Source organism: Nuphar pumila, chromosome 5 (genome assembly GCF_984573655.1).
Source record: "Nuphar pumila chromosome 5, dmNupPumi1.hap1.1, whole genome shotgun sequence".
Lineage (NCBI taxonomy): Eukaryota > Viridiplantae > Streptophyta > Magnoliopsida > Nymphaeales > Nymphaeaceae > Nuphar > Nuphar pumila.
Window position 1 is genome coordinate 16,946,236 of NC_143253.1, and position 27,398 is coordinate 16,973,633.

General features: G+C 36.3%; 1 protein-coding gene across 3 annotated transcripts in view; it reads right to left on the reverse strand.

The window, feature by feature from the left end:
* LOC149836950 (dynamin-related protein 5A-like) overlaps positions 1 to 27,398 on the reverse strand; it is a 56,578-nt gene that overhangs the window by 16,405 nt on the left and 12,775 nt on the right. For all 3 annotated transcript variants that reach the window (XM_090005689.1, XM_090005690.1, XM_090005691.1), the window contains 3 exons: positions 23,101 to 23,165; positions 21,729 to 21,923; positions 21,473 to 21,592 (listed from right to left, as the gene is read on the reverse strand). In XM_090005689.1, the coding sequence (XP_089861815.1) occupies positions 21,473 to 21,592; positions 21,729 to 21,923; positions 23,101 to 23,165 (380 nt within the window). The remainder of the gene's footprint in view (positions 1 to 21,472; positions 21,593 to 21,728; positions 21,924 to 23,100; positions 23,166 to 27,398) is intronic.

The following is a 27,398-nucleotide window of genomic DNA, read 5'->3' on the forward strand; positions in this document are numbered from 1 at the left end:
TATGATGAAAAAAACATAGAGTTAAGATTTCTGGAAATAGAAATCTTACACCGGAAGGATAGAGGTTGTGATTCAAAGCCAGTGCCCTTGGCGATTTCGTGTGTAACTGTGTACGCCCTCGATTCGGGTTCACCCTCCTTCCACAAGTTCTATCAATGGTATCAGAGCGCAGTTCGGCAGACCCTATCGGTGCTCGAAACGAACAGGTATGTTCGTGCTTCGCGCAAGAAAAAATCGCCGCAAATCTCAAAAAAACAAAACAAATAATTAGCGTAAAAAGGACAGTCCACATTTAATTTTTCGACAAACAGCGAACATAATTCTTGTTTGTGCAAAACCGAAGAGTAGGGTATGACACATACCCGGTTTTCGGTGGTCAGCGCATTTCAAAGACAACCACTGAAAAGTAGCGCAGTAGGAGTGTTTCGGCAACTATTATGAAGCCTTTTTCCTTGAAAAAAAAAGGCAGGGAAGTGTAACAAATATATATATATATATATAAGAAAAAATAAAATAAAATAAAATAAAATATTTTTTGTGGGTCGCCGGAAGCCGCCGAGCGTTGCTGGCGTGCAAGAACTCCAAATATTGCTCTAAGGCAGTGTGAAACAATGAAAAAAAAAAAAAAAGAAATCCTGTTTGTGAAAACCAGAAGAACTTTTTCTTTTACATAATATATATTAAGAATATATTACAGAAAAGAAAAAAATTCTTTTTTAGGGGAGAAGATTGATAATATACCCGGTTCGATTTTTCGGTGGTCAACACCCGCCAAAGATGGTCACCGGAATCTCGGTGAACAGAGGAAACCCGGTGACTGAGTTTCCTGCATACAAAAAAAGGGGGGGAGACGATAAAAAATCAAGAATCAAAAAAAGGGATTTTCTGTGCATCGGTGTAGTCGAAAAATTGGGTATCGGCAGAGTCATCAATAGATGCTGACAAAGATAAACCCTCAAAGAACAACCTTCTGGGTGCTCAGAAATCACCACTTGGGCGGTGTGTGTCTGATTGCCCAAAAGAGGGGTAAAAACCTCGTTTATAAAGGAAAAGAAGAGGGGTAGGTCGCCGTAAAATGGCGGGTCAAGGGCTTCAAAACCCTTGGCAAAGCCTTCTCCGGGTAGTCTGGCCTGAGCATGAATAACCCTGGTTTTGCTTGAAAAACGGCTTCACTCTTTCTCAAACCTTTTAATGGGAGCTTTAAAGGGGACCGGTCGAAGGCATCCCCGTGAGTGATCGAATCGCCAGTAGCGGCGATTCAAGTATCGACGTCCGGCAATGGCACTAGCGGAGCATCGCCAAAAGGGACCGCCTTAGGGTATCAGCTAGAGGCAGTGCATTTGTAGGCCTTTGGGTCATCGAAGGCTTTGTTTCCCTCGCCGGAAACGGAATGTTGCTGCCTGGCAGGCAGCTGCAGTGGAAATCTCGTCACCAGTGCTTAGTCGCAAGAAAAGAAAAGAAAAAATGAGTGGGTTCAACACAGAGTTACCAGTCGAGGAAGCGAGAGTGGGAAGCGATACGGGAAGCGGGAGCGAAAAGCGAGGCACTTTCAAAATTTTAAGAAGCAAGAAGTGTGGGATGACTTAGAAGAAAGTTATGAACTGCCTTGGAAGCGAACCGGAAGCGAGGGGGAAGCGAAAAAAAATAAAAAATAAAATAAAATAATAAAAAAATGAAAAAATAGGGAAGCGAGGGGGAAGCGCATTTCCCATAAAAGGGAAACGTGCTTCCCATTTATGGGAAGCGCGCTTCCAAAACATGCTTTGGGGAAGCGCGCTTCCCCATGCACCTAGGCGCTTCCGGTAACTCTGGTTCAACAGAGACCCACTGTTTATTTTTTATTATAAGCGAGTGAGGGTCACCGACTCACTCTTTGATTATTTTAACATAAAAGTTCAAAACTCTTCTCAACAGATTATTTATTTATTTTTTAATTTTCAGAAACTACCTTTGTGCTGGAAAATTCTAAAATAGAGGTTTCTGATTGTTAGTTTTCAGAAAGTGCTACACTGACTTTTCTGAAATTACAGAAAGTTGGTTTCACTTTTTTGTTTAATTCAGAAAGATTCAGTTTTTTTGTTATTGGGTCATTGACTGTCGGATTTTCAGAAACAAGGTTCTAAACTTTCTGTTATTGCAGAAAGGGGTCTCTGATTTGTTGATTACCCCCTGGAGTGTCATTTTGCTATGAATTGCATGAGTTTTATTTTCTGGGAATAATAGCAAGTTTAGAACTCTTGTTATATTCTTGAACTAGAATAGAAACACAAAATACATCAATTAAATATTTTATGAGAATTACTAGAGCGCTTTATTAATCTTAGTATTTCTCTATGTTTAGGCAAGTGGCAAATAAAATAATTGTGATATTAGTAAGGCAAGTAATATCAAACTATAATATAATTGGTTATGGGTATATGGATCTAATCATATTTAGGTTTATATGTATGTTTAATCAAACCCAAAACAATTACTGAGATCCATTATAATCAAATTCATATTATGTTGTATATGATGCATGGGTCACTTCAGTATCTTTGAATGGGTGCTTATACATGATTATGTGTTGAAAGTTTGATGCTTATATCATGTTATGATATGAATATGGTCTTGACATGATTTCTATCATTTATTTTAGAAAAATGGATTGATAGAGATGTAACAAATATAAAATTGAGTTGGTTCTAATGAACAACTTGGATAACCATCGACTAAAATTGTATCATCATTACTAGGATTGGATTGATTCAGTCATTTTGGATCAGATCATACATTCTGGATTGGATTGTATATATTGATCCAAAATTTGACATAATCAGATCCATTGGATTGTATTAGTAACCAAATTAGATCCATCATTTGAAACTGGGAGAATTGATGACTCAGTGTCGAATATGATAGATTCAATTATGGTTAGTTTAAGTCCAAGGTTAGATCATATCAGATCGTGTAAACTTGATTGGATCTATTTACATCAAGTTGGATCTATGGGATATGTTTAGACTTAGAAGATTTTATCCTACTTATGCAACTCGTACTAAATCGGTTTGGATTCAGCATTTTGGTTCAAACCTGATGAATTGTGTCAAATCGATTTGAATAAGGCTAAGTCATGCTTATTGTAATTGGATCAGAATCAGGGCAAAGTTACTTAAGCTTGTTCTGATGATTCAATCTAGATGAGCCTTAATGCATTATTCGAGATTGTATGAATTGGATCAGATACAATCAAATCGGATTGGATTTGAATAGACCTAGTTGAGATAGTTTGATCTAGTTAAACCATTTTTTGGTCAAGTTGGACCAGATAAAATCCAGTGTTTAAATATTAGATTTTCTTGGCTTAAACTAGATGGACTAAAGTACAAATCAATCCCCTTTACGTTCAGCTGTGTAGGGAAAGAAGGAACAAAATAATGGAAGAAGAGGCTGCAGGAAGAAAAGACGTCAGAGTCTCAGTCTGCGTCTATCAATGTATTAATAATATATTGAGTACATAATTTTAGGGTACGAAAATACCCTCTAGCAACATCTTAAATTACATTACATAATAGTTGGATCTTGACCTGGTTCAGTACATGGATCAGGTCGGGTCCTGTACATATACAAGTTGGGTCCAAGACCCAATAACGACTTCTTTTCAGCCTCCCTCAAGTTGTGCATGGTCCTGGACCATGAACAACTTGCCTTTTAGAAACCAAAATCTGTCCTTTGTCAGCCCTTTGGTCAAAATATCAGCAACTTGCTTTTCAGCTCGCACAAACATGGACTCAATCTCCGTTTCTTCAACCTTTTTCCTAACAAAATGTTGATCTATCTCAATATGCTTTGCTCGACTATGATGAATGGGATTGAAAGACATATTGATGGCACTTTGATTGCCACACAGTAGCAGTGACCGAGCAATTGGTTCTCCCATTTCTGTTGGGAGATGCCTTATCCATGTGGCTTCAGCAGTGGCAGCTGTCATCGACCTGTATTCAGCCTCAGTACTTGACCTAGCAACCGCCTTCTGTTTTCTACTGCTCCAAGATACCATGTTTGATCCAATGAAGTTGCAATAACCAGATACTGATCGTCGTTCATCTGGATCACCCGCCCAATCAGCATCAGCATAAATAATAATCTCATGGCCGCCGCCTGGATCTAATTCACTTTTCTTGTATATCAGCCCATCACCAATTGTACCCTTCAGATAACGAGGTATTCGTTTGACTGCCTCCATATGCGACGTATGAGGTGTAAAATTGTCTATGAAAAGACAATACGCAAACGAGCACAAATAATATAGAAAAGATGTGCACGAAGGCACTCTCACAACACTTGAACAAAGTACGCAAAAGCGTAAAAATAATAAACATGCACAATGGCATGTATTTTATAGAAAGAACCAAATGCTTGAGACTCTCAAGCCTTAGAAATACAAGGGGGGAACACCCCTATTTATACAAATGCAAGAGAGTGCAAAAGGGGGGGCTCCAAAGGAGTTGTTGGGAGCCCCCAACGGTCACATTTGTGACCGTTGGGGGGGCCCAACGACTCTATTGGGGGACCCCCAATGCACATTAAAAAATGTCAAAAATAAAAAGAAAAAAAGAATTACAAAAAAATAAAAAAATAAAAAGAAAGTTACAACATATTCCAAAAGGGAATATGCGCAAAACAAGAAATGACAAAAATACCCTTTCGGGTAAATATATATAAATATATATATTTATATTTACAATAATGATTTTTAGGAGATACATTTTAACATGAGGTTCATGCATAAACTGAGACACCTGATTAACCGAATACACTATATCAGGTCTAGTAAAAGTTAGATATTATAGCATGTCAACTATGCTATGATACTTAGTGGGATCTCCATATATATCCCCTTCTTTAGAACTCAGTTTCTGATGAATGGCACTTGGACTTGCTAATGGCTTACAATCTGTCATGCCTACCCTGCTGAGAATTTCCAACGTGCATTTGTGTTGAGTAAGTGTGAGTGTATCACATATTTTATCAACTTCCACCCCAAGAAAATACCGCAGCTCCCCCAAATCTTTCATTTTGAATCTCTGATTTAATAACTTCTTTACCTCCTCAATGTGACTTTTGCAGTTCCCTGTGATGATGATATCATCTACATATATCAATAGAAAAGTAGTGACATCTCGTTCATTGTGAATGAATAACGAGTAATCCAGAAAAACCGAGAAAAGCCATGTCTTTGTATCTCTAGTGAAAAACTCTCGAATCAGGAACGAGAAGCTTGTTTCAATCCATAGAGTGCCCTTTTTAGTTTGCATACATATTGCTTGGCGTCTCGTTCTGCATACCCAGTGGGTTGTTCCATGTAGACTTCCTCTTTTAAATTCCCGTGTAAAAATGCATTTTTTACATCTAACTGGCTCAATGTTCATCCATGTTCAATGGCTAGACTCAACACAATACGAATGGTTCCCATCTTAACCACAGGACTGAAAGTTTCATCGAAGTCTTGTCCTTGTTCTTGTGTGAATCCCTTGGCTACAAGTCTAGCTTTATACCTTTCGATGCTTCCATCTGGTTTATACTTTATCTTGTATATCCATTTTGACCCAACGACGTTTCTATTTAATGGTCTAGGCACAATCTCCCATGTCCCACAATCATATAAGGCTTTCATTTCTTCATTCATTGCTTCGACCCATCTTCTAGAACTTGCAGCTTGATAGAACATGAGAAGTTCATCCTCTTTATTTATGGACGTCAAGAATAGCTGAAAATCCAATAAAAATTTTTTATAGCTTACCCACCTGTCAAGCGGATGTCGAATCCGTGAGGATCTTCTGATATCCATCATCTGTGGAGAAGGGTCAGAAGGACCCGTATCTGTATAAGGAATGGATGATGGCTCTTTCTCTCGTCGGGTGTATACAACACCCTTATACCTTGTTGGATCCAAGTTTTGTGTGACAATCTCTTCTGTTTGAATTGCATTTGTTGATTCTTCATATATCTCCTTTTGAGTGCAGTCTGTTGGGCAATCTTCCTTAGCACTGGAGAAGAGTTCTGAATTTAACCATGGGTAGTATACCTCAACACTGGGACTTGAGTTAACAACATGAAGACTTGAATTAGGCGGTTGATCATCAAAATTCATTTCATCAAAAACTACATTTCTCGATATTTTGATGCGTTTACTCAATGAATCATAACACCTATACCCTTTGTAGTCTTCAGCATATCTCATAAACCTGCACTTTAAGGCTTTGTCTTGAAACTTATGTCTAAATGTGATGTCAATGTGAACATAGCAAATAGATCCAAACACACGTAATTCATGATAATCGGGTTGTATGTCAAATAGAGAAAAATATAGTGACTTATTTTCTAAAATGGTCTTGGGCAGTCGATTTATCACATGAACTGTGGAATGAAAGGCTTCAGTCCATAGTGTTATAGGAAGATTGCTCTCGTGCATCATACTCATTGCACTCTCAACAATGTCGATGCTTCCTCTCAGGAATCCCATTTTGTTGAGGTGTATGTGGGCAAGACACTCCTCTCTTTATCCCATTATGTTGAAAAAAGCTAACAAAGTCACTAGAGGCGAATTCACCTCCTCCATCACATTGGAAATTGAGAATGTTGGTAAAGAAATGATTTTGAACAAAGGAATGAAATTTCTGAAACAATCCAAAAACTTTTGATTTATGCTTCATGAAAAATATCCAAGTATAGTGTGAATAACTACCAACGAAAATGAGATAATATTTACTGCCAGAAAGAGAAGCAATTGGGGCAGGACCCCAGACATCAGAACATATGACCTCAAAGGGCCTTGAAGCTCTCTTATTAATGGAATTGAATGGCAAAACACGATTCTTACATAAATGACAACTAGAACACTTTATATCAATGACTTCTGAACTCAGACTGGACTTAGGAATGAGATTATTCGAGACAAGTTTTTCAATAAAATGACGACCACAATGACCTAGACGACTATGCCAAAGTCTTGGCTTATTACATTCAGAAATGGCAAACACAAACTCAGAAGGAGCGAGAAATTGATGTTGGTGAGGCTTCAAGGATGAATAGTCAGAATGAACAGAGGAAAGATCTTCTTGAAAGATGTACATGTTGCCCCATCTTTTTCCCTCAGCGAATGTCTTCCTCGTGCGAAGATCCTTAACATAAACAGAAGAGGGAGTAAATTCAACTAAAGCATTAACATCGTCAACAAGTTTTGAGACAGAAACAATGTTCTTCTGAATATTAGAAGCATGAATAACATTTGGAAGATTAAGAGAGGACTTGGACATGGGTATAATGGCATTTCCAATATGTGAGACAGAATGATGAGAACTATCTCCTGTGACTATGTTATTCTTACCAACATATGGAGTAAGATTAAAGAGTTTACCCGCATCACCCGTGACATGAGTCGTTGCTCCGAAGTCGACGTACCAAGTGCCTTTATCAGTTTGCTTCGTATTCAAGCCTGTCAAGGCTGCCAACAGCAACTCTTTTACTTCTCCATCCCTCCTAGCCTCTGCTTGTCGAGTTTTTCCCTTGTTTTGAGGGTTGAACCAACAATTTGCTTTAATATGCCCTTTTTTATTACATAAAAAGTAGGTGGGAATGGGCCTTTGTCCTTGTATATTGGGCATTGGAAGTATACCACGACCTCCAAAAGTATTTCTCCCTTGGCCCTCCTTTCCTCGAAAGAAATTTCCTCTACCTCTACCATAAGTCATTCCCGTGGCCAGCACATCTTGGGTTCCTGAATGTCCATGAATGTCTTCAGAAGATCCTTTCAGAGTCATTTTATATTGCAATAGTTTGGCACGAAGGACTTCAAACTTTGGAATTTCTGGTAAACATAATAAAGTTGTCGTCATAACATGATAATCTGGCCCCAACCCATTCAAAGTTTGTTGTACCTTATCATTTTCACTATGAGACACCCCACAATAGCCAGTTGATCCGTGATGCCTTTCATTTTGTTTAGGTATTCCATAATAGACATGGAATCTTTCTTCAACATTTGAAATTCTCGCTTGAGAAACATGATTCCCGCCTCAGAGATCTGCGAATATGTCTGAACTAGCTTGTCCCACAGCTCTTTGGCCGAACAATCATCAGGAATGGCTACAAGAACCTCTTATGAGAGAGTTGAAGTGATGTATGCCACTAACGATTGATCTATTTTCATCCAAGTAACATATTCTGGATTCTTGAGAAGAACAATAGATTGCGCCCCTTTATCGTCCGTCTTTTCCTGCGAAGTGAACTCTGAAGGAGGTGGGACCGATCCATCCAGATGACCAGAGAGGTCATGACTCCTTATAAACGGAACAATCTGTCTTTTCGAGGTTAAGAAGTTGGAATTATTCAATTTTTCAGAGACTAGTTGACCGAGAAAGTTAGAGGAGAGGCCTGACTGCAGATGAGGGGAATCCATTTGAGAGGAAAATAAATTATGACAGAAATCGGCACAGAGATATGAAAGAAAGTTATGACAGAGAATAAAAGTTTGACAGGGAATGAGATAATATTCAGATAGAAAATGAAATAGATGTTCGTATATACTATTTCAGAACTGCGTAAGCCACACAGTAGATCTGAAATAATATTCAGTTATGTGAGGCAAATAATACAGAGCTTGTGTGGACAGAAGGAACGAGAAAGGACAGATAACCAGCAGGTATAAAGAATAAAAGGAATAGAAAGGGAAGCTCGGCTTTTGCGTGATACAGGAGAAAGGGAATCAGATTCACGTGCCTAAGCAAATCACGTGAAGAGTTAGAAAGTAAAACAAGGGAAGAAGGACCAGGTTCACGTGATTAGGCAGATCACGTGAGAGGATAGGACTCGGCTTTGACTTTTGCGTAAAAAAGGAAGATAGAAACAGAATCCACTAGGTGACAGCAGACTGAATATGATTCAGATCTGCGATGGAAGGAGTAGAAGAGGAAGAATAACTTGACAGAAAAAGAAAAAGGATAATAATCTGCCGATGAGGAGAGAAAGTCGACTTTTCACGTTGACAGAATGAAGTCGAGACAGCTCTTCACACCCAGAAGTCACGCTGCTCTGATAACATATTAGAAAAAGGAGTCTTCACGTTCAGCTGTGTAGGGAAAGGAGTGAAATAATGGAAGAAGAGGCTCTCAGTCTGCGTTTATCAATGTATTAATAATATATTGAGTACATAATTTTAGGGTACGAAAATACCATCTGACATCTTAAATTACATTACATAATAACTGGATCTTGACCCGGTTCAGTACATGGATCGGGTCAGGTCCTATACATACACAAGTTGGGTCCAAGACCCAATAACGACTTCTTTTCAATTGGTTGCTTCAAATCAATAATAATTAATGTTGATTATATTGGCTGGTTTAAATAAATGAGAATTAATTTTGATTGCTTGGCTCAAGTCAATGATAATTAATCTTGACTGAATGGGTTAGATCTAATGTATTTGTCCATGTGAATTGAAACTGAAAATTTGTCTCAAACTCATGCAACATATTTTAAGATCCATGTTAGATATGGGTCTTAATAAGCATAATGAAATTATGGAATGTTTTACTTTTCTATGTGCTTTGAATAGTCTTGGTCCAAATTTTATATTGGATCAAAAGAGTATCATATTGTATGTGGATCCATATTACAGTATGGGATCCAGGATTGCTTTATGTTGACACTGCATATTTTGTTGGATATGCTTTATTGGCATTCCATGCTTAGATCTCATTGATACATGAATTCAGCTTAGTCAAGTTTTTTATGGTGAATCTGGATAAGTTTTGAGCTTGTAAATTATGATTTGGACTACAGTCAAATCATAGTGACTCAAAATTAAGCATATGAATGAACTTGATACATAATCAGTTCGGATCCATAGAGTTGCTTAATTTTGTGTTTGTATCAAGCTTATATCCATAGAGTTGCTTAATTTTGTGTTTGTATCAAGCATATTTTGAATGTCCTGATAATATCTCAAGTTGATGTGGATATGTAAAATCCATAATAGCATAATGAAATTCAAAAATATCTTGAGGGTTATGCTGTATGAATGATTCATAATTTGTTACAGAATTATGTGATGAGTCTGAAGAGTTCAGTGTTGGATATTTTGGATCTATGCATACAATGGATTTAGACTATAGTCAAATCCTATATAACTCATGGTTTTGCTTGAGCATTTTAGCCTTGCATAAAGTTCAAATTTTAACTTGATAATAACATCTCAAGTGAATTTTATATATGACTCATATGAATCCATTGGAATGGGTATGTCAATGACATGGATTTGGATGATAGTCAAATCCTGCATGACCCATGATCGAATGCATAACCAAATGGATATGTTCTATGTCTGGATATGGTATTATATCCATTTGATTTAGATGGAAATCATATAAATTTAAACGATAGTCAAATTCTGTATGAAATATAGTTATATTTTGCAATAAACTTGATGCCTATCTTGTTTGGCTTGATGAGAATATCTCAAGTCAGATTTGGATATGAATTGAATTCAATGAACTTGCTCTTAGATCTGTATATGGATCAAACGGTTCATGTGTTCATCTGATATGTCGAGATTCTTAAAAATGAGTTTATAACCTTTGATATAATCATTGTAATGATATGAAAAATATTCTCTTATCATGTTTGGATATAATTCATATCAAATTGATTAAATCATTAAAGGACTCGTGTTTGGTCCTAAAAAATAATACATGTGTTTGGCATGTGATGTTTTGCATTGATAAAGTGATATGCATAAGAAAAGTGAGAGCACAATTAAGTTTTTCTTTTCAAAGTAAATAATAATGATAAATAATCATCACAGATTAAGCTCCTTAAATGGTTTGTAGAAAGCTAATTAAATATCATAAGGCTAATGCATTGTATGCAATATGAATTGGATAGTCCAATTCATGATGATTTGAATCTGGATATATATGGATCCAAAATGTTCAGGAAGTGATAAGGCCTTATTAAAACATATTTTGCAAATATGTGATAAGTGAAAATACATATTTAAAAATGCACACAATGTTGATTTTATTTGTTGTTTTAAATGGTGCATATGAATAGTGGGAGTTTGGTTTACCAGTAAAAATGGTATATATATTTGTCATGGATTCATGTGTTAAAATACATGTATTCATGTATATATATATAAATACATATATATATATATACTAATTGATATCCCATCATACCTGATAAAGGGTATTTATGTAATTCTGCCCAATAGAGGCATTTTAGTCTTTTACTTTTATTTTCTTTCTTTTTCTTTCTTTTTCTTTTTCTTTTTCTTTCTTTTTCTTTTTCTTTTTCTTTTTAAATGCATAATGCATTGGGGGTCCCAATGACTCCTTGTTGGGCCTCCCAATGCCCACTCTCTCTTACTCTTTTCCAACTCTCTCTCTCACTCTTTTGCTTATAAATAAAGGGGTAAACCCATTTGTAATGTGTCGCTTTTATGAGCCCATTTCTTGCTTTATAAGATTTTGTCTTTTTACAAGCTATTGTTGGCCTTGTGTTTGTCCATCGTGGACTTGTTCTTTGCATTTTGCTTGTGAATGTCCATTATAGGACATTGTATTTATTTTCGCTTATTTCATTACATGGTATCAGACAAAGTTGTGCTTTTGTTGTCAAATTCCCTTTTCACTTGAGTTTCCTTATAAGTTAGCATATCTTTTCTAGCTTCTCCTATGTCTATTTCACCATGGAAGGTGAACACAAGATTGATCTCACCTTCAAGCTAAATGGTACCAACTACTTGGTTTGGGCGTCCAATATGGAGAACAACCTCAAAGGCAAAAAACTTTGGGGTTATGTGATGGGCACCATTCCGAAACCTCAACTTTAACTCGCCAAAATGGAAGGAGGACAAGAGAAAGCTTTAGAAGGAGGAGCACGAATTAAAGCCATTGAAGAACATCAATTGTTGATTGAAGATTGGGATAGTAAGCATGCAAAAATACTTGCATGGTTTATGAATAACGTGGAACTAAACATTTGTGCAAATATTGTCAAATTTCGCAAAGCTAACGAGGCATGGTTATTCATGACAGGTATGTACACTCAAAAAAAACTCGCTAGGCAATTTTTCCTCCAAGAAAAGATTTGCACCATTAAACAAGGGGACATTAGTGTCCGTGATTACTTTAGCTCTCTTAGTCCCTTAAGAGATGAGCTATCCCTCGTAGAACCCAAATGGGTAGATAGTGAGGATGTTGAACTTAGAAGGCAACAAATGGAAAAAAGAACACTTTTTTCAATTTTTACATGGGCTTAGACCGGAGTATGATCAAGTTAGATCTTCTCTCCTCCATAGATCTAAGTCTATTCCCCTAGAAGATGTTGAAATATACTAAGAAGAAACTCGTCTTGGCATGGTAAAAGGGGGAGATGAAGTCTTAGCCGTTTCCAAACCCGGAAATCATGTTAGGACTTATAAGCCTCCTCATTTTGGAAGACAAAATAACTATAATGGCAACTATAAGAAAGCCATATGTCATCATTGTCAAGAACCGGGGCACATAAGGCCCAATTGTCCAAAGATAAATGAAGCTCCAAAGCCAAGAGTTGCTTTCGTTGAAGAAAGCACACCAAGGAAGGAAGATTCAACAAAAGGAAGGGATTCCTTTTCTCTTGCTCAACTTTCTGAGGCACTCCAAATGCTACTCAAATCTTCATCTACTCCATCTACATCGGGTGCCGCCATTGCCACCTCCTCTCCTTCAGGTATGTCCTCTTGGATTCTTGACTCTGGAGCGTCCTTTCATATGACACCTCATGAGAATGGATTATCTGATTTATGTCCTAATTCAAAAACCTCTTATGTTTCAATTGTCGATGGCACGCCTTTACAAATCAAAAGTTTTGGAACTTTAAGTTTTTCCAAAAAATTCTTTGTGCCAAATGTAAAGGTGATACCTCAACTAAATTTGAACCTTCTTTTCGTTTCTCAAATATGTGATCATGGATGTGAAATCTACTTCTCAACTAAGGGTTGCTCTATACAGGATCTCTGGTCCGGAAAGCAAATTGGGCAAGGCTATAGGAGGGGAGATCTCTATTACATGAGCAACTTAAAACTCCCTACCAACTCTTTTTGTAACTATGTCCAAGATAAAAATATTGAAACTTAACAACAAAGACTTGACATCCAAGCTTCTCAAAAATGTATTTTTTCCTTTTGGAAAGAAATTTTGTAATGAGAAACATTTTGTTTGCAAGAATTGTATTTTTGGAAAAATGAGATCTATTCCTTTTCTGAATAGAACGCTTTTTATTAAAAGATCATTTGAGTTAGTTTATTCGGATGTTTGGGGTCATTTCCGGTCATATCGAAAGGTGAATACTACTATTATGTTACCTTCATTGATGACTTTACTAGATATGTATGGATTTATTTTTTTAACTTAAAATCCGATGTCTTCGCCTTTTGTAAGAAATTTCATATGATTATCAAAAATCAATTTTTAGGTAATATCTCTATTCTTAGATTCGATTTGGGTGGAGAGTACCTATCAAATGAATTTCAAAAATATTTAGAAACAAATGAAATTTGCCATCAAAAATCTTGTCCTAGAACCCCTCAACAAAATGATTTAGCCGAAAGAAAACAAAGACACATTGTAGAAACCACTAGAACACTTCTTATTTCTAAAGAAATTCCAAAAAGCTTTTGGACCGAAGCCACTTTAACATCAACCTACTTGATAAATAGAATGATATCTTCATCCTTAAAAAATACATCTCCATATGAAAAACTATTCGAAAGAACTCCCAATTTTAATACAAACAAAAAAACAACAACAACTACGCCTTCATCCCAAAACAATTGGGGTCAGCGATATGAACCAAAAAAGAAATTCATTTTGGGTCTTCCACATGAATCCTTTTCCTCCAATCATTTCTATCCAACGCCATGTCCTCGGTGAGGTTCAAAGCATTCATATCCTTTCCTATCATCTCCATCCAAGTCTTCCTAGGCCTACCCCTACCTCTTTTAACTAATATATTTTCCCATTTCTCCAACCTTCTAACTGGAGCATCATTAGGCCTTCGCCGAATATGTCCAAACCACCGTAAACGATTCTCTCGCATCTTATTCTCAATGGGTGCAACACCTACCTTCTTACGTATCTCTTCGTTCCGAATCTTATCTTTTATTGTATTTCCACACATCCATCTAAGCATCCGCATCTCAGCTACACTCATTTTTTGAATATGATGTCTCTTGGCAGCCCAACATTCCGTACCATATAGTAAAGCGGGTCTAATAGTCGTCCTATAAAACTTTCCCTTCAACCGCAATGGCATTCTACGATCGCACAGCACTCCAGTAGCACTTTTCCATTTCATCCACCCAACCTTTATCCTATGATTTACATCTCCATCAATTTCTCCATACTTTTGAATGATGGATCCCAAATATTTGAAACAATCATTCACCGGTATATCTTGCTCACCAAGCTTCACTACACTCCCATCACTACTTCGTTGCTTACTAAACCGACATTCCATATATTCAGTCTTACTCTTACTCAACTTAAAACCTCTAGCTTCCAATGTCTGTCTCCATAATTCTAACTTAGCATTAACCCCAGCTCTAGACTCATCAATCAAAACAATATCATCAGCAAACAACATACACCACGGTACATTTTCTTGAATTGATCTCGTAAGCTCATCCATCACTATCGCAAATAGGAAAGGGCTTAAAGCAGATCCTTGATGTAACCCAACCGTTATCGGAAAATTGGTTGTCACCCCTCCACAAGTGCGGACATTGGTTACTACTCCTTCATACATATCTTTAATTATACTAATGTACTTGAGAGAAACACCTTTCTTCATCATTGTCCACCAGAGAACGTCCCTAGGTACTCTATCGTATGCCTTCTCTAAATCAATAAAAACCATATGCAAATCTTTGTTCCTCTCTCTATATCTTTCAATAAGTTGTCTAAGAAGATGTATAGCTTCCATAGTTGATCTTCCAGGCATAAAACCAAATTGATTCTCCGATATCATGACAACCTTCCTCAACCTAGACTCAATCACCCTCTCCCAAAGTTTCATAGTATGACTCATGAGTTTTATACCACGATAGTTTGTGCAATCTTGTATATCACCCTTATTCTTATATAAAGGCACCAAAGTACTCTTCCTCCACTCATTAGGCATCTTATTTGTTCGCCAAATCAAGTTAAAAAGATTTGTCAACCATTCTAAACCTTTCTCTCCCAAGCATTTCCAAGCCTCGATAGGTATACCATCTGGGCCAACTGCCCTTCTTGACTTCATTTTCTTCAAAGCCTCTGCAATTTCTTTTTTTAGAATCTTGCGCATGAAGTCACGATTTATCTCATGAAAAGGAATGGAGAAGTCTCCAAGATCTTGAGCATGACTATCATTAAATAGCTTATCAAAATAATCTTTCCATCTCTCCTTAATCTCCTCATCTTTGACTAAAACCCTTTGCGTTTCATCTTTGATACATCTAACCATACCCAAATCCTTCGATTTCCTATCTCTCATCTTTGCAAGCCTATAAATATCCTTCTCGCCTTCTTTGGTATCCAACTTGTCATAAACCTCCTTATATACCTTAGCCCTCGTGTTTCGAACAACTTTTTTAGCTTCCTTCTTTGCTATCATATACTTCTCCAAATTCTCATTATCACGACTCTTACTTAGATTTCTATAACACTCTCTTTTAACCTTAATAGCTAATTTGACATCCTCGTTCCACCATAATGTATCCTTACCTAGTGGTGCACCGCCTTTAGACTCACCCAATACCTCCTTAGCTACTTTTCTCATACCACCCGCTATCTTATTCCACATTGATTCTGAATCCTCCTCGAGACACCAATCAACTTCCTTAACTACCTGCTCTACAAACATTCCTTGTTTAGCTCCTTTCAGTGCCCACCACTTAATTCTAGGATCTATCCTATGTCTATCCCTTTTGCGGCATTGTCTAATTCTAAGATCTAAAATTAAGACTCTATGTTGTGTAGCTACACTTTCTCCTGGTATAACCTTACAATCGATGCAACAACCCCTATCTCTCTTTCTAAGTAGGAAAAAATCTATCTGACTCGTATTAACCCCACTTTTAAATGTTACTAGGTGAGACTCCCTCTTCCTAAACCAAGTGTTTGCTAAGATCATATCATAGGACAAACAAAAATCTAAAATCCTTTCTCCACTTTCATTTCTTTCTCCTATACCATAGCCTCCATGGATATTCTCAAATCCATCCCTACTAATGCCTACATGTCCATTAAGGTCACCGCCGATGAAAAGCTTTTCTCCATAAGATGTCTCTTGTACTACTCCATCTAAATCTTCCCAAAATTGATGCTTAATGGAATCATCTAAACCTACTTGAGGTGCATAAACACTAATAATATTAATAATATCCGTACCTAATACTAATTTAATAAGTAAAATTCTATCACCCTTCCTACGGACCTCAACTACATTATCTATAAACTGACGACTCATAACAATCCCTACTCCATTCCTATTCCTATTTATTCCTGTATACCAAATCTTATATCCCCAAGGTTCTATCACTTTAGCTTTCTCACCTACCCATTTGGTCTCTTGAAGACATAAAATATCAATATTTCTCCTACACATAACATCTACTAACTCTACCAACTTACCAGTTAAAGACCCTATATTCCAAGTGGCTAACCTAATTTTAATAGATTAAGAATTTTAATAGATTAAGAATTTTTGGGTGCAAATGTTTTGTTCTTTTACATAAAAGAGACAAATTATCTCCAAAAGTTATTGAGTGCATATTCTTAGGATATGGAGAAAATAAAAAAAGATTTAGATGTTTTGATCCCAAAAGCAATAAATTGTATGTTTCTAAAGATTTAACTTTTTTAGAAAATGAAAATGGGTTTGAGAAAACTAAAGATATTGAAGAAAGTGAATATGTTTTCTTGTTTGATCTTCTTCTTCAAGAAGAGGTGATGTCTAATGATAATTTGTTGAATGACCAAGAAGGCATTCCTCTCGACAATGTTGAAAAACGAAAATGATGTCATTGATAGTAGACCAATTCAAACCTATGTTTGACGGCGTGGTCAACAAGTTCCCATAAACGCTTTAGAAAAATACTCCCAAGGGTCAACATAGAAGAAACCTCTTTGAGAATATTTGGTCGAGTCTCAAATCCTCCTAATAGGTTTGTCTCCTATGAGTCTCTAACACCAAAATATAGGTCATGCCTAATTTTGTTACACTCATTCCATGAACCATCTCACTATAATGAAGCCAAAAATATTCTCTACTTGGAAAATAACCCCATTGCCCACTGGAAAGAAATCAATTGGATGTAGATGGGTCTATAAAGTCAAAACTAAGAGCGATGGGTCATTAGAACGCTACAAAGTTCGACTAGTAGCAAAAGAATACGCTCAAGAATACGGTATTGACTATGAGAAAACTTTCACTCCCGTAGCTAGGATGACCAGTGTTAGGACACTTATTGTTGTTGCTTCTAATAAAAAATGACATAACTATCAATTAGATGTTAAGAATGCATTCTTAAATGGAGAACTAAATGAAGAAGTTTACATAGACCCTCTGCCAGAAGTGTGTATTGGTAATGATAAAATTCTTAAACTTAACAAAGCCTTATATGGATTAAAACAAGCTCCAAAGGCTTAGCATGATAAATTTAGTAACGTAATGACAAGTTTGAATTTTCGCACTTGTTATACTGACACTGCTTTGTTTATAAAAAGTGCAGGGTCTTCAGTGGTTATTCTCTTGCTTTATGTTGATGATATGATCAGCACTGGAAGTGATGAGCAGGGAATTAATGATATTAAGAAAGTTCTGAAAGAAAATTTTGACATGTCTGATCTTGGTTTCTTAAGATATTTTTTAGGGATTGAAGTAGCGTATTCTCCATGGGAGTACATTCTCTCTCAAATAAAACTTGCAGCTGACATTTGTTTAAAGTCTGGCATCTCAGATGACAAGAAGACGGAAACCCCTGAAGTTATCAATGCAAAGTTAAGGTTGGAAGATGGAACTCTTCTTGAAGATCCCACTCCCTATCGCCAACTTGTTGGGTCTTTGACATACTTATCCATCACTCGGCCAAACATAGCTCATACAGTTCACTCAGTCAGTCAGTTTCAACATGCACCTACAACCGTACACATGAGTGCAGTCTTAAGAATCATCAGATACATTAAAACTACTATAACTAAGGGAGTTTTTCTTTTCTCTTCTTCATCACTTGATTTAATTGTTTATACTGATGCTGATTGGGGAGGAAATCCCAATGATAGAGTCTCAACTACCGGTTTCTGTGTATTCTTAGGTGACTATAATTTTTTGGAGATGCAAAAAGCAGCACAAAGTATCATTGTCCTCAATGGAAGTTGAATATCGTGCAATGATCGCTACAACCATGGAGCTTGTGTGGCTCAGAAGTCTCCTCAGTGATATGGGCATAATCATCTCTATACCTTCGAAGATATGTTGTGACAATCAAAGCGCAATTTATATCGCAAGCAACCACACTTTCCATGAGCGTAATAAACACATTGAGAAAGACTGTCACTATGTTCGTAATGAATATCTCAAAGGGACCATAGCATTGCCGTACGTTACATACGAGTACTAGTTGGCAGATTTCTTCACCAAAGCTCTTGCTGCTCCTCGTTTTATGTTTCTTCTCAACAAGCTTTCGGTCATGTCCCCGTAAAACTTGAGTGAGGGTGTTAAAATACATGTATATATATATGTATATATATATACTAATTGATATCCCATCATACCCGATAAGGGGTATTTCTGTAATTTTTTCCAATAGGGCATTTTAGCCTTTTTCTTTTTCTTTTTCTTTTTCTTTTTTTTTTGGTAAATGCATAATGCATTGGGGTCCCAACTAAGAGTCGTTGGACCCCCAACGGACACAAATGTGACCGTTGGGGAGCCCAACGACTCCTTGTTGGGCCTCCCAATGCCCACTCTCTCTCACTCTTTTGCTTATAAATAAAGGGGTAAACCCATTTGTAATGTGTGGCTTTTATGAGCCCATTTCTTGCTTTATAAGATTTTTTCTTTTTGCAAGCCATTGTTGGCCTTGTGTTTGTTCACTGTGGACTTGTTCTTTGCATTTTGCTTGTGAATGTCCATTATAGGACATTGTGTTTATTTCCGCTTATTTCATTACATCACGCAAGTGATGAATGTTTCCTACTAATGTGCATATAATTATTATCTTGTAAGTCAGGGTATGTTATACTGACTTAGTACAAACTATGTGTAATGTTGGCACAAGATGTTTGGAGGTCATGGAAGAGTCATAAGAGACCCCACTTGACCAATTTACACATAAACTTATACTAGATAAGACAACATTGGTAATATGTGATGTATGAGCAAAACATGTTGAAAATTCACCATGGTGGTACTTTAGAGAAGAGTATATGATTGTTTGCTCTATTAAAATGCTTGATGCATTATTTGCACTAAGGGTTGTGATAAAAGAATGATTAAAAAATTTATATATCTATGTGAGATAAACATGACTTAGATCACGATGGTAAAATGCTAGCAAAAAGACCTCATGATGTAATGAAAAATTCATAGTATATGCTATGTCACATGGGTGCGGGTGCGGGTGCGGGTGCGGGTGCGGGGATTCGGCACTTCCAAAAAACACAGGTGCGGGGGTGCGGCAGGGGCAAAAATGTAATATATATATATATATATATAAAGGAGGTCGGGGAAATAGGAGTTTTTTTTTCATAGCTGCAAAATAGTATTAATGGACCTTAATGATCCTGTCAGCTGCATAATTTTTTTTTAAAAAAAATTCGAAGCCCATTTGGGCAAATTTTTTTTTTTTAAAAATGGACCTTAATGATCCTGGGTGCGGTCAACGCACCCAGGATCGGGTTGACCGCACCCGGTGCCGCACCCGCACCCGCGTCGAGTCGCGTTGACGCGGGTGCGGCACCCTCCTAGCCGAATCCCTGTGACATAGAGTATATGTGAACAAGTCTCAATCCTTAATATGCATGTTAACATGAAAACTCATAAATCTTGAAGATAGTTATTCTCAAGATATTATAAAAAAATTGTTTTATGCATAGTATGACAAGTCTGGGATGGGTATAAAATTCCACATGTCCATGAAAGCTATATTGATGATTATTAGTAATAATAACAAATATCATAATTCCATGACATGTGAGTTATGTCCCATAATTAGAAAAGTAATCATATGTTTGGTGCACGATAGCAAGTGGATTATTTACCTCCATGTAATATGGAAGGTGATTGAGTAAGACTAAAAGTAAATGACCTTTAAGAGTAAGACTAAAAGTAAATGACCTTTAAGACATGTGAGTCGGAGAAGACTCAATTATGTATGAATAAAAAAAGTCTTACAAAGAACGTATAAAAATTCTCAAAATGTGTGACTAGCATATGGATAATAAAAGCCTTATAAGGTATGCATAAAAAATCTACCGAATGCATGACTAAAATACAAAGTGTACCAAAATAAAACCCAAAAGTGAGAGTAAGTTTGATGGTATAGTTGTCCCTTATGGCCAAGTGGGAAATGTAAGGTTGTGGCCATAAGGTAACCATTAGGAAGGGACACCTCCAATGGTTACATGCCTCCCAGAATTAACCATAAATCTAAAGGTTGCAACCCTTGAGTCGAAGGAGCATTTCTCCTTCGGGCAAACCCCAATCCAGCCCGTCTTCAGGATTATAAGAAGGGCCGGTTCTATGTATAATGAAAAAAACATAAAGTTAACATTTCTGGAAATAGAAATCTTGCAGTTAAAGGCCAGAGGCTGCGATTCAAAGCCAGTGTCCTTGGTGATTTCCTGTGTTACTATGTACGCTCTTCGATTAGGGTTCACCCTCCTTCCGCAAGTTCTATCACAAATAAAAGCAATAACTTTCCATAGAATAAGCTCTTTTTAGCCACCGGAGAGAATTAATACTTTGTTGAAAATGCAAGAAATCATCAGAATGACTGCCTATATTCTTCAAAAGGGAAAGGACCGAAGCTGAGATGCAAAGTCCTTCAATACTCAAATCTTAAATAGTCCATCCATAAAGAACTCGTTGACTCTTAACCAGAAAGGGTAATGAACATTTGAAGCTTTGTTCCATTTCCATGGGCATGGTGATCAGACATTAAAAATGCTCAACTTGGAAATTTTAAGTGATCCACGTTGACATAACATAGCACATACCAAATGCAAGTATGCAGACGCACACAAGGACATATCCAGCATAATTTCCGATAATAAAAACAGCCAGCTACAAAATTATTAAATGTTTCCATGCTACAGTTTCAAAATAAGAGAAAGGACAAAAGTAAACTAAACAGCTACATATCAAAAATAAGGAAATAAAAGATTTTAGAAAAAAATCTTACACCAGCATCTGTAGCAACCGGCTTTCCAAGACGAGCCAGTTCTGCTTCAAGTTCAACAATGCTCTTGTTAATCAGAGATTGAATACCAGGGATGCGTGACTTGATTACAGTCTCTAAGTGCTGCAAAATCATCAGAATTATAGTTAAATTTATATCATTTTTTAGAGCCACAAAAAGATAGCTTTACAAATGACATCCTGTTATCCTTCATGAAATCCATTTTAAATAGTAAAGTCCTAAGAAGTAACTAAGATACCTTTGAAAGCATCTTTGCCAAATGCTCAGAACCCATTCTTTGAGCTAAATGCTTGTATTCTGGAGTACTTGCAAAGTATTCACGCTCTCTACGCCGAGCAGCAATCATGTCAACATTTTTGTTAATGTCAGCTTGAGACCGATTAACAACACCAATCCATGGAAACTGCAGCCTATATGATTTTCCTTCCAATATCTAGAAAATAACATAAAAATGATGTGAACCATGAAAATGAATCTTTTCTCCAAAACTTCTTCCAAAGTGCACTACAGGACAAAATCAAAAAAATCATACAATGTCCTTTGGGTTTCCTTTATACAAAAAATTTTGAAGATATAAACCTGTAAATCATATGTTACCGCATTCCCTGCATAGTAGAAGCATTTCAATAGAAAACCAGCATACCATTCAAGTGATTGCATTACGTGTATGGAGCCTTAAACGGCCAACAAGAGAATGCTTTACAACAACCCAAGGGAGGCAGATTCTTTGCTAAGTTTTCTATCTTTTTAAGGATTTACCGCACATCCCACATATGAATAATCTTTTCTGTTACCACAACAAATATAACACCACAGTCGTATACCTCAGCATCAGAATTTTCTTGGCAAGGAAAAATCTTCTGACAAATTGAAATATTCTGTTTTTGGGGAAAATCTTGGAACATTTGATTAACAAGAAAAAATTTGTATAAACTAAAAATAGATATGAATAAAGTAACATAAGAGACATAAAAACAATTAAAATTGTGATAAAAGCAAGATTTGAAATTTACCACAATTTTATTGAATTTTTAATGCCTTGTGAAATGTGAATTTATCACAATAAATTATTTAAAATATTAACAATATTTGTTACATAATATAATACATAACATTTTTTCTCAAAAAAAAAATCAAATATCTCACACTCATAATATCCTCCCTGCTGAAGCCTGAAAGGCAAGTTGTTGCTAAAGTCAATATCTTTATGAGTGTGGTTCCATTAATAACGCCTATAATTATAAATGCTTTCTTTTTTTAAAAGTAGAATGTTATTCAGCAAGTGACATGAAGTCACAGGTAGCAATTATAAATGATCCCTTGAAAAGGATAAAAAAGTATTATCAGCATAAGCTTTGTATTTTTGTGATGCTAGCAATTTGTCAACATTAAAAGATATATTTAGATGAACTTATTGATGCAGCATTCAGCAAAACACCAAATTGACATACCATGAACAGAAAGCAAAAAAGAAGTTATAACATAAGGGGCATCAAATCAAAAAACCTTTATGCTTTTCTTAACAAAAGATTTACTGAAAAATCCATATCAGGATCATTTCATACAAGTAAAGTTGGCTGTTGTTTTATAAATTAACAAAGTACACTTACATCAACTGCATCAGTACCCTTGTCCATAAGATCAATTTTTGTCAGTACCCCTAACGTTCTTTCCCCTGAAATTATTAAGAAAAGAAGTGAAAACTAAGAAACATGAGCATCATAAATTAAACTTTTGTCCTACTCAAACAAACAATAATTGAATGCAATCCATGTTTAACCATAAGAGAATCATATTTATTAACATGTAAACATATTCACTGTGAGAGTCAAAAGATTTTATTGTCTTGAAGAGATTCAAATGTGCTCTAAACTGGCACAAGGGCATGCCTAGTGAGAGCATGGATATGGCACTACACTATTTACTATAATCTAAAGACCTAGGTTAGTAGATTCCCACTATTCTCTGAGCTAGATTCTCCATCATCTCAAAGACTCTTGCTACACAAACGTACAACTGAAGCTCAGTCTTTTTTTTTTCTTAACAAGGTTTTCAACGATCTAATGAGAATGTAGCCCAATCCATAATTCTTGTTCTACACAGCATACCGTTTTAGGGAATCCCCATGGCATAGACAAAGCTGTATTCTACAGATTTTGGACCCTAACCTCTTTTCATTATTAAGAGTAGCAATATGGTAACCCAAATAATGGTTTCATAAGGCATATAAGTTTGGATCATATTATGTACATGGCAAAAGCAAATGCACGCACACACATACATATACATATAAGAGCAAAAACAACTAAATATGTAAAGTAAATTAACCAGATGCCATAGTTTTCCTCAAGAAAAATTAACAAAATGAATATTAATCATGCAAAATATATAAAGCATGCACACATGCAACATAATTTTCAATCATGAATGTAGCAATCTAGACGAGTGACTTATGGCAGTTCTGAGTTCAAGCTCCAACAATTATCATATGATTAGGAGATGAGTTCAGTGCACCAAGATGGTATACCTGAGGATCTTTTGCTATCAGTCACATGTTGGAGACCCTTTAGTAATAATGTAAGTTTGAATCGAGTTTATACTTTCTCTTCCAGCTTGTGATTATTTTATGATATTTGTGTTTAAGCTTCTTTAGAACATGTTTAGAGATGCTTAGAACTTTATTTGGATTGAGTGTGTGAAAATCTCTACAAAAAGAGATTATGTGTAACACCACAATACAAGAAATACAAAAAGTGCACAAAGGCACAAAGGAGAACACTCACAAGTGCACGAAGGCACGGATACACATGCACAACAGCATGAAACAAAATGAACTTCAATTCATAAGTTCCCAAGAGGGGCTTTACAATATTGCATATGCACTCACAAAAAAGAATATGTTTACAAGGGCCACTAAGGCCTATTTATAATGCAAAAAGAAGCCACAGGTGCAGCTCAATATGACTGTTGGAGCTGCACCCAACGGTCACATTTGTGACTGTTGGGGGCAGCTCCAACAGCTATATGGAGCTGTCCCTTTCACAACAGTCAAAAAGAAAAAAAAGTGTAAAAAGCAAAAGTAAATAAAAAAAAGAAAAAGTAAAATTGTTAGCTCATTAGGGTGGCTGACACCTATTGAGTAAAAGGACTGAAATACCCCTGATGGGTATTTCAGTTTACAGTTAAAAGAGACATAATATTTTAACACTCCCCCTCGAACTTAGGGTGTCACGACCGAAAGTTTGCCAAGAAGGAAGTTAAATCTTGGAGAACACAGCGCCTTAGTGAAGAAGTCTGCCAATTGATATTCTGATGTAACATAAGGAAGGTCAATGGTTTTTCTTAAATATTCTTCACGAACATAATGGCAGTCCATCTCGATATGCTTCGTACGCTCATGAAATGTGTGATTTTTGGCAATGTAGATTGCACTTTTATTATCACAACATAATTTTGTGGGCCCTTGAACTTGAATATTCATATCTTCCAACAAGTTGCGAATCCAAACAATCTCCATGGTAGTAGATGCCATGGCTCTATACTCAGCTTCGGTGGATGAAAGCGATACTTTTTGCTGCTTCTTGCATCTCCAAGAGATTAATGATTCACCTAAAAAAATACAGAAACCAGTGGTGGAGTGACGGTTATTTGTGTCACCTCCCCAATCAGAGTCAGTATAAGCAATTAAACTTAATTCAGACGTAGAAGATAAAAATACTCCCTTGTTTACTGTACCCTTTATGTATCTGATGATGCGAAGGATGGCGCTCATATGGACTGTAGTAGGTGCATGTTGAAATTGACTAGCAACATGTACTGCATGAGAAATATCAGGCCTGGTAATGCTGAGATACGTTAGGGATCCAACCAGTTGCCGGTAAGGTGTGGGATCTTTTAAGAGAATCCCATCATCAATCTTCATCTTCGAACCTACTATTTCAGGAGTTTCGCAGACCTTGTCATCTGTGATTCCTGATCTATCAAGAATCTCACAAGCAAGTTTAGTTTGAGACAAAAAATAGCCTCTCTGAGAATTGGCAACCTCAATTCCCAAAAAATATGTCAGAAATCCTAAGTCTGACATTTCAAATTTTGAAGTCAAAATAGATTTAATGCTCTTGATTCCTTTGATATCATCACCTGTTATTAACATATCATCAACATATAACAATAATATAACAATCCCTGCATCAGATTTCTTAACAAACAATGTAGTGTCAGTATAGCATGAAGTGAAACCATTTTCATTCATTACATTGTTAAACCTATCGTGTCAAGCCTTGGGTGCTTGTTTCAGTCCATAAAGAGCTTTACGAAGACGAAGAACTTTATTTTTAGGGATTTTCATACCAGGTGGAGCATCCATGTAAACTTCTTCATTAAGATCTCCATTTAAAAAGGCATTTTTGACATCCATTTGGTAAATATTCCATTTTCGAATTGAAGCAATGGTGATAAGACATCTGACAGTAACCATACGAGCTACTGGAGCAAATGTCTCTTCATAGTCAATCCCATATTCTTGACTGTACCCTTTAGCTACAAGACGAGCCTTATACCTTTCAAGAGAACCATCACTCTTAGTCTTGACCTTGAACACCCATCGACATCCTATAGTTTTCTTGCCATTGGGAAGAGATTGAAATTCCCAAGTGTTAGCTTTCTTAAGAGCTTTGAGTTCACTCTCCATGGCTTCTCTCCATTCAGTACATTGTTTGGCTTCTCCAAAAATTTTTGGTTCAAAATAAGAGTGAATGGCACTCAAACAAGCTCGATATTTAGGAGAGAAAGAATCAAAAGATACGAATCTAGAGGGAGTCCTTCTAGTTCTTTCAGTTCTCCTAGGATGAGAATCATGAGTGGAAATAGTCTCACTAGGTTCACTATATAGTTCAATAGCACTCCTAAAGGTGCTTCTATCTTTATGCGAATAAGTGATGGGTTCTCTAGATACATTTTCTTCCTGAGGGGTAGAAGGGTTAGAGTTATTGTTGATCACAACCATTTCATTTTCACTATTATATGTTGATTCATCATCACTAGAGATATCATCATCCTTAGATAAAAGGTCAAAAAGAAAGGAGTAATCGGCATTTTCTAAATGAGATTCATTTTTTTCAAAACCACTATCATTTTCCAAAAAAGTTACATTCCTTGAAACATATAATTTATCATTCTTAGAGTCATAGCATCGAAATCCTTTTTGAGTTTCCGAATAGCCAAGGAAAGCACAAGGAATGGCTTTTGGTGAGAGTTTATCATTTTTATCGGTAAGAACAAAGCACTTACAACCAAAAACTCTCAACCTATTATAATCAGGTTCTTTTTCATATAGAATCTCAAAGGGAGAAATTTTATCTAAATTTTTGGATGGAAGTCGGTTGATAAGATAGACGGAAGCAAGAGCCGCTTCGGCCCAAAAATTTTTAGGAATATTTTGGGAAATGAGAAGGGTTCTAGTGGTTTCAATGATATGCCTATGCTTTCTTTCGGCCAAACCATTTTGTTGTGGGGTCTTAGGACACGATCTTTGATGGACAATGCCACAATCCTCAAGATATTTTTTAAACTCATTAGAGAGATATTCACCTCCGGAATCGGTCCTAAATATCTTTAAATTACTATTAAATTGATTTTTAATCATCATATGATATGTTTTAAAACATGAAAAAACTTCATGCTTATGTTTGAGAAAATGTATCCAACAATATCGTGAGAAATCATCTACAAAAATCACATAGTAAGCAAAACCACCTTTGGATATGACAGGTGACGGTCCCCAAACATCCGAGTGAATAATTTCAAAAGGTTTAGTACTAAACATAGTTCTTGGTTCAAAAGGTATACTTCTCATTTTTCCAAGAATACAATCATTACAAGATAAAGTATTTTTACAAAGATCTTTAAC